The sequence below is a fragment of the Drosophila gunungcola genome, unplaced genomic scaffold (assembly GCF_025200985.1).
Source record: "Drosophila gunungcola strain Sukarami unplaced genomic scaffold, Dgunungcola_SK_2 000085F, whole genome shotgun sequence".
Taxonomy (NCBI): domain Eukaryota; kingdom Metazoa; phylum Arthropoda; class Insecta; order Diptera; family Drosophilidae; genus Drosophila; species Drosophila gunungcola.
In genome coordinates, this window is record NW_026453247.1 from 190515 (window position 1) to 211701 (window position 21187).

At 38.1% G+C, this 21187-nt stretch overlaps 1 protein-coding gene across 1 annotated transcript in view; it reads right to left on the bottom strand.

Annotated features, from left to right (window-relative positions):
• LOC128264920 (dnaJ homolog subfamily C member 16) overlaps window positions 1-21187 on the bottom strand; it is a 208288-nt gene that overhangs the window by 51751 nt on the left and 135350 nt on the right. The window contains exon 6 of the mRNA XM_053000639.1: window positions 4725-5107. Coding sequence (XP_052856599.1) covers window positions 4725-5107 — 383 coding nt within the window. The remainder of the gene's footprint in view (window positions 1-4724; window positions 5108-21187) is intronic.

The following is a 21187-nucleotide window of genomic DNA, read 5'->3' on the forward strand; positions in this document are numbered from 1 at the left end:
ATCCCATTGCACATCTTCAGGCCTATTATCTTAACGATGTTCTATACAAGGGCTTTACTCTATAGGCCGACTTACTTGGAATCACTCAATTGGCGATAACAAGTATGTGTTAAACGGGGAACTTGAAAAAATGTACCTCCAAATTCTTGTTTATTCGACGATAGGGCTTTCCTGAAGGCAGTTCCGCTATGAAAGATTTCGAACACCGTTACATTCAGCGTTAACTGCGCCCCCTATTTAGCAATCAGAACCCTGCAACAATTGGCCAAAAACTGATATGATTATATATACTTTCCGGCGATCATACACTCGATGGTGCCATGAAAGCCCAGACAGAAATTCGATCAGCACTCAGCTGGATTTTTACTTAGAAATACAGAAAATCACGACGTCTATATTCGATGACAATTTCGGCAAAGTCCGTGCGGGCACGATTACTCGGCCCGTCGTTAAACTCATTGTCCTTCAAACTAATCCCAACTCATTCTCGTCAATCACCCTTTCATAATGTCTTTATTTTCTTATTAGATGGGTCAGGGCTCATTCAATCCCATTTGCCTCTGGACAAAAGCAAAAACCATAAGTTTACCCCGCCTTGAGCTTTGCGGCTCTTTATTGCTGGCGAAGTTAATCAAGCACACGCTCGAAGAAACTCATCTTGAGAAACTGAGTCCTCTTTTGCGGAGCGACTTGGCTAGAACCACCGCCTGACACATGGAAAACATACGTCGCAACTCGCACAGCAAGTATTCACTCCGAAAGTCCCAATTCGAGTTGGAACCATGTCCAATCGATGGACAATCCAGTAGGTCTGGGAAATCGAGGATGCTCAACTAATAAATTAAGAGAATTTACACTATGGTGAAATGGGCCACAAAGGAGGTCTGGCCAAAACTCGCCTAAACATGAATGTGGCCGCGGGAGTTCCGTTAGTGCGAATTACTTCCAGGACGATGTAAATTTATTATTTTGATGCTATATTTATTATTATCATATTTGATTTAATTAACAAACTGAGTGTTGTGTGTTATTTTAAACTTTAATGAGTTTATAAAGTGGAGTGTTTCTCTGTGGACTGCTTAGCTTGAGATTTCGGCATCGAGTGACTTTAATAGATTTTCTCGTTCCTGATCTGTTACCTTCACGCATACATTAGCGATCTCTGTCTCTGTTTTCAGAACCGACGTCCACTCCGTGTGTTTCTCTCTTCCTGTTGTTCTGGTTTGTTTCTGATTCCTACATGAATGTGTTCCCACAGAATCCCGTACTCAATCGATTGATGAAGACATGTATTGAAAGTTCACCTCATATGACAACAACAGACTATTCAATAAAATTTTGATTTCATCAAAAAGCTCTTTCAGCCCTTCAAACCCTTTCATCCAAACTCTAGACTCTCCGCTCTATTTATCAGTTTTGTACACCAAATCCTTCTTCATGCAGAAAACCGACTCATGCTACACTGTATATAAAGGAATTGTATATTCCTCGCTTAGTAAACAAGGTAAGCATTTGAAGATGTGCGACTTGCACCCTTTTCAATCAGAGAACTTCCAATCAGATCATGACAGCCCTCCCGTCTGATCGAGTCACATTCACACCCGCATTTACAGTAACTTTGCAGGACCTTTAAAACGTCAGCAATTCGCTCAAGCAACACTATTTAGGGGAATGTAGCTGTTTTTGTATGCTTCTCAATCAAAGCGGTTCATTTGGAAACGGTTTCCGAAGTGGAGACCTTGGAGTTTCCAATAACGGGAAACATTTCCTTGGCGCCAGCCGAGAGCTCACAAATTCTTGGGAAGCCTTTCTCAAAACGACCAGCGGTCACATAACGAAGATCTATAGCAACCGGGCCTTTGAATAGCAGTTCATTACTCCTCACACCCCACACATTGGCGGTCTTTAAGAAGCTGCAGTATAAACGAGTAGCAGTATTCTATGTCTTTCGAAGCATTTTCTTCTTTGTTGGCAAAAATAGAAACGATTCTTAGCTCTCGACCACTTTTAACTCTACACTCTGATCCTAACCAGTTTTTACCGTTGATTCCAGGCCATTTTATTCGAAGAGCCCCTCTTACCCAGGTGAAAAACTCAGCCTCCAAAATCGCTGGCAGATAATAGCAAGATAATGCATCATGAACTGAGCAGACGTTGGCGAGAGGAATTTCTCTCCGAACTTCACCGTCGTTGTAAATGGAAACACCCAATCCAAATTTGACTCTCGATGACAAAGTCATCATAAAGGATGATGCCTACCCACCAACAGAGTGGCGACTGGGCAGAGTTACAAAGGTCCACCCGAAACCTGACAATCAGATCCGCGTCGTCGACTTATTAGCCCGTGCGGTCACGATTACTCTGCCCGTCGTTAAACTTATTGTCATTCAAACTAATCCCAACTCATTCTCGTCAAATGTCTTTCGTTTCTTATTCAGATGGTTTCGGCTTTACTAAATAAAACCTAAAACGCTCACTTCCGTCATAGAGTAAGAACTATCTAAAGGCACCATTTGCTCTGCCCGAACCTCTGCCCATGCTCTGCTGAGAGCTCTTTTCAGTCAACAAAGAGAGCGAGCAGTTCAGCTGCAGAAATTCACCACGGGGCCAAATTACAAGTTCGAATCGAACCGTGAGAAACTGAAATTTTCCTCTCTTTTTATCCATGTGACATCACTGGCAGAGCGGCAACAAGAGAGCGGCAGAGCAAATGGTGCCTCTATATAGTTCTTACTCTGTGACGGAAGTGAGTGCTTTAGGTTTTATTTAGTAAAGCCGAAACACCTTTAAGTAATTTTGAAAGCCAAATAATGGAGCTAAACCTTGCTCAAAAAACAGTTTGGAACCATTTAACAAAGGCTAGATATACAAAAAAGCTTGATGTATGGTTGCCACGTGAGTTATCAAAATAAAACGTTTGGACCGAATATCGATCTGCGAATCGCTGCTGAATTGCAACAAAACCGTCCCGCTTTTGAAGCGATGGTGACTGGTGATGAAAAGTGTATCACTTACGACAGGCGGTGCCTAAGCCAGGATTGACGGCCAGAAAGGTTTTGCTGCGAGTTTGGTGGGATTGGCAAGGAGTTATCTACTATGAGCTCCCCCATGGCCAAACACTTAATTCGGTTTTGTACTGCCCAGAAGCCAATAGGAAAGGAATTGTTTTCCATCAGGACAACGACCACTCACGTCAATAGCGACTCGCCAGAAGCTCCGAGAGCTTGGATGGGAGATTCTTTTGCATCCACTTTATAGCTCGTACATCGCACCAAGTTACTACCACCTCTTCCTTTTGATAGTGTAAGATTAGCTACAAGAGATGATTGTGAAAAGCGAATGAATCAGTTTTTTGCAAATAAGGACGAAGGCTTTTATGAGAGGGGTATGATGAAATTACCATCAAAATGGCAATCGATTGTAGAAAAAAGTGGTGCTCTTTTGAAATAAATCGGTTAATTCTAACCATAAAAAAGCTTTGAATTTCATGTACAAATAATTGATTACTTTTTTCTTGACCTTATATACTACCTGCCATAGGAAGAAAACTTTAGTAGCTTTAGCGGACGGATAGACTGACGGACGGACAGACGGACTGACAGACGGACATATGTGTTTTCTTGCCCACTTTCTTTCTTTTTCCCGCTTATATTAACGTTTAAAAGCTAAAAACTTTTAAATCAGGGGTGCCCAAACATTGCTTATAACAGAGCAAACAACAATTCCAATGAAACACAAGTACATTGGTGCGAGAGTTTTTTTTCGTTTCAAGTCGTTTCACCTAAAAAATTCTGTAATCCACACAACTACTTATAAAATATTTATAATAAAATGCCTCTCCAAATTTAATTTTTTTGTCCCATTTATTATTGTATGACAAATAACAAATGCTGCTTACATAAACAATTTTCTGGAAAAAAGAAACTCTTCGCTGCGATGTTGACCAACCTTTCAGCGACGAAGACAAGAAGTGATTTCTAGCATTGCAAAGTTTTTGGCAAGCCAACAACGGAATGCCCTCGGGCTAATGGGAAATCCTATGCAATTGTTGTTGCTCTTCTTGGCAAACGAGGCAAAATGCCTTGGATTAGCTAAAAAAAAGTAAAGCATATGCAAATGAGTCAGCGAAAGAAGAGGATGAGGAGAGCACTCAAAATTGTTCTTGTACTTGGCCTTCGCAATGCTAAGAGCAGCACATGCATATGACTTTGCTCTTCCTATATTAGTAAACAATCCAACAACAAAAGAGGAACAAGAGGAGCTTTAAATTCCAAAAAATATTTCTTATAGCGGGAGTATTTCGGTCCGCTTTGTCGGCAACTACAATAAATGAGCAAAATTACACTTTGCTTATTGATTGGTGGTGTACTATCATAAGGTATTTTTATACCGAAACCTGGCCAGTGTTTGTTATCGGTTTTGTCAACTTTACTCATTAATTGCGTATCGGAATCTTATGTCCGTCTTGCCCGCACCTACGTAAAACCGGGTAGTATAAGAAAAAAATTCTCCAATGAATCATCCTAACGGTGCAATGTCACAAGCAATTATAGAGAGTGTATAGCTTTTCAAAATTTTGTTTCTTAAATGCCTTTTATGACAAAAAGTTAAGCATAAAAGAAAACGAGATTTAAATTAAACAAAGTCTGATCAAGTCTACATGTTAATATTCTAGCCGAATTAACGTTATATAAAATTTATTAAAATTTTGTAGCTTTAATTACCTTAGCTCCACGAACCGACTCTGGATGCTTTGCATGGTACATGCAAAAGTATTTTCGATGACCATTTAATGCCAGCACAGTACCAACACAGTTTCTTGGATTGACTTGCAAATTTCGATTTGTACACAAAGATAAACGAATAATTTCGGCAAACCACGGCAGTCCTTTTTCAATTGCCATGTGACCAAACAGCAGTGTCTTGGATTTTCTGTATGGCCAAACAGCCTTGTGAAAATATGGAATAAGTTTATTCCTACTTTGAAAATCGGTAATGAGCAGTAATGTTCTACATCCTGGTTTTAATAGGCGCACCATTCCGTTATATTTTTCTGCTCTTAGTTCGTATAGCCTTAGTTCCGGGATGAGATTATTATTGTAATGGTCTGAAATTACATAAAAAATTAATTAATATTTACATAATTTTTATTTGAGCTATTTACAATCACTGTGATATATATTCCCAGCTTGTTATTTAATTTATTTATCTATTATCTCGTTCTCAAGACCTTAAGATTTTAAGCCTGATAAATAATATATTTACTTTATAATTTTCAATAAAGAGAAGTAATTATTTTTCCACGAATAGTAATTTTTGTACAGCATGAACGGACGTGTTTTTAATAGCTCCGTAGAAAATCAATTTTTTACCTAGTATTTGAGGTCGGAAAATTTAAATCTCCAGTGTACAATTGGAACAATCTCCTGTACTCACTGTGAGCATTGTGAATCTGCATCGCCACTGACCTTGTAGAGTTTAAAAACTATTTAAAACAATTAAAAATCCCAAACATCAAACCCTGACTTTGTTTTGAATTTGTTTTTGTGCATCGAACCCGGTATCTGGTCTTGTGTGCAAATCGTGCAAATCGAACCTCGATTAAGTGCCTTGCTTTCAGCACCTTTTGCACCTCTACATAATCACTTGCGTCTGCGCAGCAACAACAACAAATGAAAGGGGATCAGCAACGAGCGTATGTCTGATGCGCCGTCACCTCAGCTGCTAGAGATGCTCAACTTGCGTCTCGAAGAGCAAACTTTAAAAATCTCTGGCCTTGTCTAAGATGCGAAACAGAGAGTCCTCGGTGGCCTTATGACTCGTTTGAGGTGGAGGTCTGCGAACTAAAAATTTTGAAACAAAAAATGGGGCAGATAGAAGCCAAACTTTCATCTCAGCAAATGGCAGCTCAGGCCTGCGAATAACAGCCGCTCACAAATTTCTTCTCATAGTCATTATAAAAATGAAAAACTTCCACGAAAAAATCATTCTATTATGTTGCATCGGAACTTACCGGCGCACTGCTAAACAACAACTTAGCTTACAGATGTTGGGGTTTGATTTCCAAGCTGATCTCTATATTAATAAGCAGCTTTTAAAAGAGATAAATATATATTATTAAAAGAGGCCATGAAGCTTAAAAAGCAAAGAATTTTGTCAGCAGTCTTTACTCCCAGAGGCCTTGTGCATGTCCGCTGCGGTGATAATATGATTTATCGCATCGAGCGCATGGATGAGCTTTCAGGGCTCCCTCATGATCTGGGCGTACTAGCACAAACCGCTCTTCCCCTCTCTTCATCATATACATCGCCTACAACTTCTGTTGCTTTATCTGGATCGCATGCTTTCTTATCTAAAATGTTATTTTTATATTTATCCGTATTTTTATTGACCTTAGTTTTAAACATTGTTAAAAATTTCCAACTTTCTTTTTGTCTCTTGAAGTCCCTATTCTTACTAAAGCTCGCTTCCCAGTAGGTCCTTAATATGTTCGACCAGACTGAAATAGATAGTTGCATAGCTGCGTGTTTCATTAAAATCATAGTTAAGCACAAAAAGGGTATTAAGATCGTCCATATCAATGCACAGAGTCCTATAAAGAAAAATTATGAATTTAGATACTTGTTTGCTCAGTCTAACGTTGATGTTATTTTCGTGTCCGAAACTTGATTCTTGTCCGATTTTAGTGATCTGTCTATTGCATGTGATGGTTATGTTGTATGTCGTGCAGATCGTTTTAGTCATGCTGGTGGTGTCGCTATTTATGTAAGCAAAAAAATTTATTTGTCTCCCAATATCATGCATCAATTGCATATTTTTAACAGCAAAATTGACAAAAAACTACCCATCCAATCCATCCATCGGCCTATCTTTCAAACAGAACTCAACGCGTTCTCTTCAATAATCAACTTTCCTCCGTTGTAAATGTTTCTGGTGTCCTCTGGGGCCACTACTTTTCGTTCTTTTTATTAATGATCTTCCAAAAGTAGTGTCATTTGCCTCTACTCTAATGTATGCGGACGACGTAAAAACTTGCCTATCATTCTCTGACCAAATGTCATACCTTCCCCTACAGTCGGACATTAATCAATTATAATTATGGTGTTCCAACAATTTGTTGCTTCTTAACCACACTAAATGCAAATATATGTCCTTTTACCGGACTTCAGCCCAAATACACTCTTACCATCTTGGAAATTCTACTTTACAACGTATTACGCAAATAACTGATCTAGGTTCCAATTTGATAGCAAATTATGTTTCAAAAGCAATATTTCTGTCATCATTGGTTGGGCCAAGGAGTTTGATGACCCGTATACAACAAAGATCTTTACATTTTCATTATTCGCCCTATTTTGGAATACTGCGCATGTGTATTGAGCCCTCAATATATTGATCAACAAAAATTAATCGAGTCAGTCCGAAAGCAATTTTTATTATTTGCTCTTCGACAGCTGAATTGGGACCCGGTGAGGCGTTTGCCACCTTACTCGTCAAGGCTAATGTTAATTGATCTAAAGTCTCTAAAACATCGTAGAATGTGCAGCGGATTAATTTTTTTGCATAAGCTTCTCATAGGAGAAGTGAATTCTGGCCTCCTTCTTAGCTATATTAACATCGCTGTACCCTTAAGATTTACTCGTACTTTTCGCCCTATTCACTTGCCAATTTGTAGATCCAACTTTGCCCTTCATGAGCCCTTTCGGGTGCTTTGTTCAAATTATAATGCAGTATATCCTGTAATTTCTTTGGAAAATTCTATTGATCGGTTATCATCAAACATGTATGCTTTTCTCGAATCATGTAATATTTAGTTATTTAAGTTAGACTTATTTTAGCATATAGTTTTAATTTAGCATTTCATTGTTAACTATAAAATCAATAAATAAAGCAAAATCCCTGGTTTACCCATAACATTAAAAGAATCATAGCGATCCGTGACGCAGCGATATAAAACCGATTTTTTTAGAAAACAGTACACTCGGGCGCGTAATAATGTACGGCAGATCATTAGATCTGCAAAGTGTGACTTTTATGGATCCAAAAAAACAAGTACTTTATAATATTGGACTTGGTAAAATCAATCAGTTTTCCCAATCCCTAGTAAACGTCAATGATCTGAACAGGAAGTTTGACCAATTCGATGTACCTGAAGCTACATGCAACAAGTACCTGAATGCCTTACCAGACTGTGATAATATATGTATTTTATGTGAGTAAGATAACCATAGTATTCTATGGTGATGATGTGCAGTTCTATGTGAGTACGGCTCTATGTAAAGTTAACGATTGTATTAGTATGTGTTATACCTGTCTTCTTAAAATTAATAACTGGGCCAACAAAAAACCAACCATTCAACACTACGCAACTCCCTAATTTATTAATTGGCAATAGCCCAATAGCCCACAACTTTCCACTTCTCAGTCGTTCTTGCCAACTCAACTACGAAAGCAAGTGGCCAAAACCATTCTAATTCCCACCCTGTTTTACGGTGTTTAAATTTTTGGGCATTGTGCCACTCAGGACATGCAAAAATTATCTGTTGCTTGTAATTCAAGCGTTATGTGTTTAATCTCCGTAGTACTGACCGCACTTCCCATCTAATCTACAATATTCTTGACCTTAGCCTTATTCAGTGGATTGACCTTAAGACGTTAATTTATTTTCAAAAAATGATGTTAACCGTTTTCTTGTTTCAGAAACTTCTTCCAGCTCATTCGCAAAGAAAACAAAACTTTATCATCCCTAGACATAAAACCTTGTGCTCGAGGAAGCAATTCTTTATTAATGACGTTTGCCTATGGAACAATATTCCTCACGTTTTTAAAAGCGTAATTTGCTTATTTCTTTAATAAAATAATTTTTGCAGGCTTAAAATAGTTGTAACTTAACTTAAATTATTTTATTTTAAATCAAAAATTTCAAAATTTTAAATATCTTAATCTCAATCTTAAAATACTGTACAATTGTAGTACTCCATTTTGTTAATATTTAAGTAGTAGATATAAATTATTTATATTATTAAAATTTTACTCAATCCGTGGTGACAAGTCACCACTTGTAGCGATAGGATATAAATAAATAACAAGAATATACCCTTGCAGCTATTGCAAAAATTAAATATTCTTGAAAACTTTAAAATTATGATTTACTTGCGTAAAAACATTGAAGCTATGGTGATTTGCAGCTCAATTATTCGATAGTTTCTATGGCAGCTATGTGATATCGTTTTCCGCGGTTAATAAAATTAAAAGCGTAATTCTAAACTGCCAAATTATTAATAGGTCAAAAAGAATTAAAAATTTTTTTTTTTTAAACTACACTTAAAAAAAAATATTTTTTTATTGATTGGCGAAGGAGTTTCATGAGATCATCACTGCGATAGCGTTGGGCGACCGATCAAACTTGGAGTTAAAAGAGTTATTGCGAACTCGTGTGGAATTAGCTGGCCCGCGAGCAGTAATGCTATTGCTGGTTATGCCTACTATGTTGGATAGTGTTATATTAGGTATGGACTTCTTGGCCGCAATGGGGACACGGATACAGTGCGGAGGGGCGACGCTTAGGTCTACTACCGACAGCGGCCGAGTGAACCCGTTCCGAATAGTTATCCTGCAATGCAGAATGTAATCGATACACAAGTGGTTAAATTACTTCGGGAAGTCGCCGTCGGACCATAGTATTGGTCAAAAAGAAGAATTGCGTATGTACGTTGATTATCAACAATTGAACGCTCACTCATGCCATGTAAAGACTGTTCCAATAGAAGGTGATGCCTTTCGGACTTCACTCAGCCAGTGCGACTTTTCAACGCCAACTTGACCGACTTCTTTCGCAGATTTCGTATGGCAAATTTGAAGGTGAATTCAAAGAAGTGCGTGTTTTTTAGGCGGTAACTTGTTTATCCAGGCCACGAGTTCAGCCACGAAGGAGTCCAAATAGATCCATTGAAAGTACCGACTATCACCAATCTAAAAGCGCCTACCAACGTTAAGGATCTTCGACAAAGGCTGGGCATGGCGTCGATACCGCCGACTCGCCCCAAATTTCGCAACCTTGGTACAACCAATGACTACTTTGTTAAAAAAAGGTCGGGGGTGGATTTGGGGCCACGAGCAGCTGATCGCTCTAGAAAGATAAATCAGAGTCTAACCACTGATCTAGTGTTGGGCTGTCCCGAGTTCGACAGGAAGTTCGTGTTACAAACGAACGCTAGCGATGGGTTTTTGAGTGGTCCTTTCACAAGACATCGAATGTCAAGGGAAAGTCATCGCTTCCGCCAGTCGCCGACTAACTGCCACTGAAGTTAATTACACAACCACAGAGAAGAGTATGGAATATGGGCTGCTCGAAAAATGCGATGTTATTTGAAGGGCTATCGGCTGGAAGTAATCACCGACCATCTAGAGCTGAAATGGTTGAATTCAATCAAAAGCCCGTCCGGTCGGATAGCGCGGTGGGCTTTGGATTTACAACAATTTCAGTTTGACGTACGCTACCGCCGAGGAAAGTTAAACATAGTGACCGATGTCTTATTCCGGCTGCCATGCGAACCTCTGCAACAGATGACCGAAGTCGAAAACACATGTAGAGCCCAGTGCATTTCTTAATTGCGTATTTATTTAGAAAATAACCTTAATCCTACCTGAACCAGTAGTTAGTATCCCTCAGGCGTGGCTACGACAATTCCTGGTTAATTCAGAGAACGTTGGCATGCTCCTTTTGGACATAACCCCGATCTTTGCCCGTAGTTATTGATCCCCGATCCTTGCCAGTAGTTAATATCCCTCAGGCGTGGCTACGACCATTCCTGGTTAATCCAGAGAACGTTGGCGTGCCCCAGTTGGATTTATATCCCGTTTCCTTGCCCGTAGTTAGTACCACTGCAGACGTGGCTAGGGCAATACCAAATACCAAAATACGCGATCACCCCGAGTAATTCCTGGATTACACGATGGAGAATGGACAGCTATACCGGAATTTGGGAAACAGAGTCGATGACGAGGATTACTTCCCGTGGAAGCTGTGTGTTTCAAGTCCGAGTAGAATTCGGGCTCTCCAAGAATGTCACGACGATCCTTTGGCAGGGCATCTGGGAGTTCGGAAGTCAACCACTCAGCTGGCTCAACGATACTTTTGGCCAGGTATGTTAAGGGATGCGAAACGCTACGTTCAGCATGGCTAGTCATGCCAGAAATTGAAGACTGGCCCGACCAGGTAAGATGTTAACTCGTGTAAGAAACAAGACCTTTGATATATTGTCTGCGGATTTTGTGGGCTCTTTACCACGGTTGAGGCAAGGAAATACCACACTCTTCGTGTTTTTCGATGCTTTTTAAAATGGGTTGAGCTAATACCGCAACGGAAAGCTAACGCTGCTTAAGTCCAGAAGGCCTCTGCGAACGCGTGCTAGGTCGGGTCGGTATCCCCCGAAAGTTCGTATGTGATAACGGTACCCAATTTACTAGCCGAGCTCTAAGGGAATTCTTCGCAATTCCTGGGATCAGTGTTTGCCAGAGATAGCGCTCGCCAACAATTCTAGTGTAATAGACTCTACAGGATACAGCCCTGCTTTCCTTACCCAAGAAAGAGCGCCCCGACTACCCCCCATGCTGTACAATGATCGGATCGGCCATGGAATCTAAGGTACTCCGAAGGCAAAGCGCGTTAGTTAAGTGGAATCTTCGGAATTTTCCGGTCTAGCCTGCATCGTCTAAAGAACAAGCGAGACACTACAAACTTCGACGCCGGGAGTAAAGGCCGAAACTTAAAGACCAGGTATGGCTACGTCAACAACCGCCTCTAAGGCGGTAGAAGGATTTGTTGCCAAGATTTAGGGGCCAGCCTGGCAGCAAATCATTCCGACGGGCCCTACATTGTCACAACGTTCACATCGCCTAACCTGAGTACGTGGTAGTTTATAAGACAAAAATTTATACACGCACAATGAAAAAGTTAAGTACTTTAAATTCAGGGTTTCACTGTACCGATATGTAGGGAGTTAACTCGCGTAAGAAACGAGACCTTAGGGCCACGTACCATTAAGTTTAGTCTATGCTCTTTCAGATGGATGACGTCATCGTTTTGTCGGTCGACTCTGGGGATACCAATAGTTTCCACTACGATCTCCCTGATCGTGACGAGTGAGTCGCAGAAGGGTATAAGAAAGACGACGGTAGGCTACCGACTCCAAAACCAGTGGCAAATATGACGATCACGGACCAGAAGATGAGGAAGAAACCTCCGACGACCAAGGATCCGAAGTACCCCGTCCATCCCGTTTCGTCGGATTCCGCGCGAATGCGTGCAGTCCCAGATCCGGCGAGTCACGGTAGATAAGCATTTGTAGTTCATATTAGTTTATAATTTAGTAATTAGTTTATATTTTCATTTGGTAGATCGTAAGAAAAATGCGTCAAGGAGCCAATCATTAAATCTTAATTTCTTTAAGTTGATAAGAAACCCGACTGACAGCTCCAGGATGACAACTCCGTAAGAATCCGAGGTAGCAGGGGCAACAGTTATTTAGCATAGACGCTAAACCAGAAAACCGAAAATACTGGAAATCCCGAAAAGTAGGAAGAGGAAAAAAGTAACGCAGCCACACAATTCTTTTCTCCGGGCTTTCCAATGAGGAGGTCACGCGAGTTACCGTACCGGTACCATCGACTATGCCACCGCCTAAACCTCCCCGTGTTACCCTCTTCCAAGTGGACAGTGACCGACAGCTAGCCGTTCGTTGTCCCACATAAGATGCACATAAGAAATGCAACATCAGCACAAGGCAGGATGTTGCTAAACGACACCCACTCAGCAGAGCTCCAGAAAATACCTTGTTAGCATTTACTCACCCACACATACATAATTGTAAACACATAAAATTCTTTGGCGGAGGTTTGATTTAAATCTCAAGCCACAATAAAAATTATTCCGTTTGGAACAACCAAAGCGAACACATCAACTGTCTATATATAAACCTTAACTGAATATTGGATGAATAAGAATCACCGTTAACTATTTCATACTATAACTCGCGCGCGGGTAATCGCGGTGAATTTCTAGTGAGGCAACATGTGGAAAATGGTTAGTGAATCCTTCTGGATTCAAAGTGGGCGGGAGGCCCTCAGGATAATTGCCTTAAAAATCACTGTTCACTAAAATGAACAGGAGTCAGACCTCGACCATAGAGCATCCTTAAAAGAAATAGTCATGGTTTATAATTTCAGAATAACGGTTTAAATTTGGTTAAAATCAGACGACTATATCTTATACCTCCCGTCCGTCTGTACGTTTATACGCAAACTAGACTCTTAGTTTTAAAGCTATCTGCATGAAACTTAGGCGAAAACAAAATTGTTTAATTATGGTTTAAGCTTGGTTAAAATCGGACGACTATCATATAGCTCCAATGGAAACAATCGCAAAATTAAATAAATAAAAACACAAAAAAATTAAACTTTTCTAATTTGTTTATTTTTCTTTAAAATTCTTTTGGAATTACGCTTTTAATTTTATTCAAATGGGAAATCGATATCATATAGCTACAATAAAAACGTTTGTTGTTTTTTATTATATACGCATATAAATTAAAATAATTTGGTTTTGCAATAACGGCAAGCCTATATAAACTTCGGCTTGCCAAAGTTAGCTTTTTTTGCTAGTTTTTTTTATATATTAGAGGTTTAATAATTCAGAATTACGCCTTTAATTTTATTCAAACCGGAAAACAGTATCATATTGCTGCCATAGGAACGGTGTTGGGGTTGTACAAAGATAAAGATTTTAGTTTATCTTAAAATTTTTGTATGTTTGTATTTAGGTACTGAAATATTTATGTTTATTTTTTTTTTCTAATTAGCTTGATACCAGTAAATTGAACTTTGTACTATTTCGCCAATATGCTTAAAAGATTTATCATAATTTCGCTGCAATTTGAAAAAAGTTAATTTCACAGCATTTTGTAGAATGCACATATATCGAGCACCCACTGTACCAAGAGTACTAAAAGGGAACACACTGTAACACTTTTTTGCAGTGTTTACACAATTCAAAGCCCCGGTCATAAACCCAAGTGGCCGAAATACGAACCGATCGCTATGCCTTGGCCCGCACACAGAAAGTGCAAGTGTCAGCATAACTGTATCACGAGCAGACTTCATGTATGTGCATATACCTCCGCGTACCAGCCTAAGTTAGCATATCTATATATTTAAGAATTCATAACCGTCTCTCCGCTGCCTCTGTTGGCAGCGCAGCTATGAGACTCAGAGCTCTTTAGCTTCTAAGTAAATTTGAAAAACAAACAGAAACTCCTGAGAGCTGAAACCGGCAACTACAGCCGCTCCAGTGAAATAAACCGATAATCGTTGAGCTTAAATAATGGTATTTTTCTTGAATTGAATGGAATTGCTACTTGTAAAGAAAGGATAAAAATAATACATGGCGACCGTGACAGGACTCGAGGATAAAAACAATACATGGCGTCCGAAGATTGCAGGACTCGAGGATAGAAACAATACATACAACAACCGCAGTGAGTAGAGTGTGAAGTGTGCTAAACGCAGTGGTGTGGTTAAAAGACTCAAAGTCAGAAAGGCTGAATTACTGAAGCTACTAAATAGCGGAAGTAAAGTTAACTGGAACAATTCGGTAAAATTGCACGCCGAAGTTGAACACATAAAAACCTAATAATCGAAAGAAAAAGTCAAACAACAACCACCCACACATCCACCTACCCTGCAATCCAAAGTCTACTTAAAATTAAAAAACAATTACCTCCGCCACAGAAACTAGAGATCCCAGCACTAAAGAAGAAGTGCCCAAACGACTGCGAGGGACCACTGTGCTCGCCCCATTGCGAGTTCACCTGTGCAGCCAGCACCGGTGCCCCATCGTAAAAGTCCAGCCTGTGCAGCCAGCACCGGCAACGTCTTACCAATCAAGTAAGACCAAGGAAAAGTGAACCGACAGCGCTTCCTAGAGCGCCTTTTTTTTCACCGTGCACTGCGTTTACACAATTTTTTTATATTGCACTGCGATGCATATTTTTTTATGGTATATAAAAATTAATGTAAAAATTGAGCGACATTAAAGTTGCCCATTTCGCGTGTGGCCTGAAATCCATGCAAAAACTAGACAGGTTACTATGTAAAATTTCTTTTTCTTATTTATTAATTCCCAATTCCATAACAAAAAAAAATGTTGCAATCTCTTACCTAATGAGCCAATATAAATGGCAATTAAAAAGCAAATTAACTGCACACTAAACGTAAACCCTTATATACACAATTCTGTGAAAACATCCAAAATGGGTCTACTAGATGTAAAAGAAGTTGACTGAACCGCTAACGTAATCAACATAATTTAATCAAAAAATATCGATACCGATTTAACAAATATCTTATTATCAATAATTGTTTTCATTATGAGCGGATTCATTTTGTATAAAGCCCTTTGTATAAAGCCTATATGTACCACAACAAGGGCATATCAAAAAGTGCTGTAAACAGTAGCCAGGCGAACGATCTGGATAAGATATAAATTAATAAACCGCGAACAATTGTTATAAAAATATGTTTAAAAAAAATACAAATTATATACAAATATGTATATGTTGACAGTGACATATTTAAGAAAGAAATAAATGTTATCATAAAAAAAAAAAAAAGTTACCTTATTTTAAATTAATATTATTAAAAATAAAATAAAAATAATTGAAAACTAACAATGAATACAAGGGATTGCATTATAATTACTTTCGATAAGGAACCAAATTTTGAGAATAGAGTATTAGCCATAGTTAGAAACGGAGCAGAGCCTCTATTAATTTCAGATTTAGAATATGAATATATAAGTAGGTATAATCTAGATTTTTATACAATTCAATATTGTACACCCAAAGAGTAAACAACAACAATTATCGCGGTATAGGTAACAATAGAGGTAACTATCACAATAACGGATACCACCAAAACAACGTATATTACCAAAACAACGGCTATAACCAAAACAACAGTTACAGCCGAAATAATAATAACCAAAATAACAATGATTATAGAAACAACTAAAGAAGTGGAAACAACCGCGGTGTAAACAACCGCGGGGGAAACAACTATGGCAATAACAACATTATCAAAACAACTACGTTAAGGTAGCCCAAACGAATTCGGGAAACTCCCAATAAATTCAGAAGAAGACAGTGTATTAATTCCGAATCAAGAAATCCAGCATGGTATTTATATTGCAAATACCATAGCAACACTCCAAAATGCATACATAAGACTATTAAACACAACAAATACAGATCAGGTAGTTTACATTAACAACATTCAACATGAACCACTTTCAAACTACGATGTAGTACAAACAGACTTAAAAAACCGAGAAAATATTGTATTAACTCAGCTTTCAAAAATACAATAGAAAATATTGTATTAACTCAGCTTTCAAAAAACTTCCCGAAACAATTCAATAAACAACTAACAACATTATGCACCCAGTATAGCGATGTATTCGGACTAGAAACCGAATCGATCACTACCAATAATTTTTATAAACAAAAACTGAGATTAAATGTACCCAAAAGAAAAAACGTCTGTCTCTTGCCTGATAAATTCCCACTCCCTTGAATTGATTATATTTTAGATCAACTAGGTAGAGCAAAATATTTCTCATGTCTTGACTTAATGTGCGGTTTTTACCAAATTTAACTCGAAAAAAGTTCACGGGATATAACATCCTTTTCAACAAACAATGGTTCATATCGCTTCACGCGATTACCATTCGGTTTAAAAATAGCGCCAAATTCTTTTCAGAGAATGATGACAATAGCTTTCTCTGGATTGGAACCTTCGCAAGCATTTCTTTATATGGATGATTTAATAGTCATAGGTTGTTCCGAAAAACATATGCTCAAGAATTTAACTGATGTTTTTGAGAAATGTAGGCAACACAACCTAAAGTTACATCCTGAGAAATGTTCTAGGACATAAGTGCACAAATCAAGGAATCTTGCCTGACGACAAAAAATACGGCGTCATTCAAAATTATCCAGTCCCACATAATGCAGACAGCGCTAGAAGATTCATTGCATTTTGAAATTATTACAGACGGTTTATAAAAAATGTTGCTGAATATTCCCGTCGCATAACAATATTATGTAAGAAAGATGTAAAATTCGAATGGACAACTGAATGCCAAAACGCCTTCGAACATCTTAAATCAGCATTAATAAAACCAACTCTGTTACAATACCAAGATTTTAGCAAAGAATTTTGCATAATTACAGATGCTAGCAAACACTACCTAACACAAAACAAAAGTGGACTACAGCTTCCAGTTTCGTACGCATCAAGATCTTTTACAAAAGGTGAAAGCAACAAGATCACAACAGAACAAGAACTAGCATTTATTCATTGGGCAATAACACATTTTAGACTATATATTTATGGTAGTCACTTCACCGTCAAAACAGACCACAGAGCACTTACCGACTTATTTTCAATGGTAAATTCCAGTTCCAAATTAACTCGAATGAGGCTTGAATTAGAGGAATATTATTTTACGGTAGAGTATCTAAAGGTTAAAGACAACTATGTAGCAGACGCGCTATCAAGAATCACTATCACTGACTTAAAAAACATACAATCAAACAATATGGTTCTGAAAGTCACTACCAGAAACCAAAGTAGACAAAAATCCTGCGCAGGAAAAGAACAAAAAGAATTGCATAAGTAATCTATAGATAAAGCTTCAAAGCCCAACGTATATGAAGTCATTAATAATGATGAAGTACGTAAAGTAGTGACCTTTCATGTTAATAATAATACGGAAAGAAAATTACAGCAAGATATGATGTTAGCGATTTGTATACTAATGGAACCATTGACTTAGGTCAATTCTTTCAAAGGCTTGAAAAGCCGATCACGGACCAGAAGATGAGAAAGAAACCTCCGACGATCAAGGATCCGAAGTACCCCGTCCATCCCGTTTCGTCGGATTCCGCGCGATTGCGTGCAGTCTCAGATCCGGCGAGTCACAATAGAAAAGCATTTGTAGTTCATATTAGTTTATAATTTAGTAATAAGTTTATGTTTTCATTTGGTAGATCGTAAGAAAAATGCGACAAGGAGTCAATCATTAAAGCTTAATTTCATTAGGTTGATAAGAAACCCGACTGCCAGCTCCAGGATGACAACTCTGTAAGAATCCGAGGTAGCAGGGGCAACAGATATTTAGCATAGAAGAGGAAAATACGTAACGCAGCCACACAATTCTTTTCTCCGGGCTTTCCAATGAGGTGGTCACGCGCGCGGGTAATCGCGGTGAATTTCTAGTGAGGCAACATGTGGAAAATGGTTAGTGAATCCTTCTGGATTCAAAGTGGGCGGGAGGCCCTCAGGATATTGCCTTAAAAATCACTGTTCACTAAAATAAACAGGAGTCAGACCTCGACCATAGAGCATCCTTAAAAGATATAGTCATGGTTTATAATTTCAGAATAACGGTTAACATTTGGTTAAAATCGGACGACTATATCTTATACCTCCCGTCCGTCTGTACGTTTATACGCAAACTAGCCTCTTAGTTTTAAAGCTATCTGCATGAAACTTAGGCGAAAACAAAATTGTTTAATTATGGTTTAAGCTTGGTTAAAATCGGACGACTATCATATAACTCCAATGGAAACAATCGCAAAACACAAAAAAATTAAACTTTTCTAATTTGTTTATTTTTCTTTAAAATTCTTTTGGACATAGTAATGTTTTAATAATTCAGAATTACGCTTTTAATTTTATTCAAATGGGAAATCGATATCATATAGCTACAATAAAAACGTTTGTTTTTTTTTATTATATACGCATATAAATTAAAATAATTTGGTTTTGCAATAACGGCAAGCCTATATAAACTTCGGCTTGCCAAAGTAAGCTTTTTTTCTGTTTTTATACCCTTGCAGAGGGTATTATAATTTCAGTCAGAAGTTTGCAACGCAGTGAAGGAGACATCTCCGACCCTATAAAGTATATATATTCTTGATCAGCATCACTAGGAGAGTCGATCTAGCCATGTCCGTCTGTCCGTCCGTCTGTCCGTCTGTCCGTCCGTTTCTACGCAAACTAGTCTCTTCGTTTTAAAGCTATCTGCATGAAACTTTCTCAAAAGTTGTCTTTCTATTGCAGGTAGTATATAAGTCGGATCGAGCCGGATCGGACGACTATAGCATATAGCTCCCATAGGAACAATCGGAAAAATAAATAAAAAAAAATTATAACTTTGGTGTTTTTTAATTTTTTTTTTAGTTCTTCGAGATATAGTAATGGTTAAATATTTCAGAATTACGGTTTAAATTTCAACAAAATCGGACGACTATAGCATATATCTCCCATAGGAACAATCGTATAGCTGTCATAGGAACTATTAAAATTAAGCTGCAAATCATAATAGCTTCAATGTTTTTAGACATACACGCAAAATTTTAACGTTTTCAAGAGTATTTAGTTTTTAAAATAGCTGCAAGGGTATATGAACTTCGGTTTGCCGAAGTTTGCTTCCTTTCTTGTTTTTATATATTAGAGGTTTATTAATTCAGAATAACGCCTTTAATTTTATTCAAACCGGAAAACAGTATCATATTGCTGCCATAGGAACAGTGTTGGGGCTGTACAAAGATTTTTAGTTTATCTTAAAATTTTTGTATGTTTGTATTTAGGTACTGAAATATTTATGTTCATTATACCCTTGTAGAGGGTATTATAATTTCAGTCAGAAGTTTGCAAAGCAGTGAAGGAGACATCTCCGACCCTATAAAGTATATATATTCTTGATCAGCATCTAGCCATGTCCGTCTGTCCGTCTGTCCGTCCGTCTGCCTGTCCGTCTGTCCGTCCGTTTCTACGCAAACTAGTCTCTCAGTTTTAAAGCTATCTGCATGAAGCTTTCCCAAAAGTTGTCTTTCTATTGCAGGTAGTATATAAGTCGGAACGAGCCGGATCGGACGACTATAGCATATAGCTCCCATAGGAACAATCGAAAAATAAATAAAAAAAAATTATAACTTTGCTGTTTTTAAATTTTTCTATTAGTTCTTCGACATATAGTAATGGTTAAATATTTCAGAATTACGTTTTAAATTTCATTAAAATCGGACGGCTAAAATATGGTTAAACAAATATTTCAGAATTACGGTTTAAATTTCATCAAAATCGGACGACTTTATCATATAGCTCCCATAGAAATAATATAAATATATAAAATAACTATCTAATAATTGAGCTGCAAATCATCATAGCTTCAATGTTTTTAAACATATACGCAAGTAAATCTTAATTTTAATGTTTTCAAAAATATTTAATTCTTGCAATAGCTGCAAGGGTATATAAACTTCGGCTTGCCGAAGTTTGCTTCCTTTCTTGTTTTTTTTTTCAAATTAGCTTGATACCAGTAAATTGAACTTTGTGCTATTTCGCCAATATGCTAAAAAGTTTGATCATAATTTCGCTGCAATTTGAAGTTAATTTCACAGTATTTTGTAGAATGCACATATATCGAGCACCCACTGTACCAAGAGTACTAAAAGGGAACACACTGTAACACTTTGTTGCAGTGTTTACATAATTCAAAGTCCCGGTCATAAACCCAAGTGGCCGAAATACGAACCGATCGCTATGCCTTGGCCCGCACACAGAAAGTGCAAGTGTCAGCATAACTGTATCACGAGCAGACTTCATGTATGTGCATATACCTCCGCGTACCAGCCTAAGTTAGCATATCTATATATTTAAGAATTCATAACCGTCTCTCCGCTGCCTCTGTTGGCAGCGCAGCTATGAGACTCAGAGCTCTTTAGCTTCTAAGTAAATTTGAAAAACAAACAGAAACTCCTGAGAGCTGAAACCGGCAACTACAGCCGCTCCAGTGAAATAAACCGATAATCGTTTGAGCTTAAATAATGGTATTTTTCTTGAATTAATGGAATTGCTACTTGTAAAGAAAGGATAAAAATAATACATGGCGACCGTGACAGGACTCGAGGATAAAAATAATACATGGCGTCCGAAGAATGCAGGACTCGAGGATAAAAACAATACATGGCGTCCGAAGATTGCAGGATTCGAGGATAGAAAAAATACATACAACAACCGCAGTGAGTAGAGTGTGCTAAACGCAGTGGTGTGGTTAAAAGAC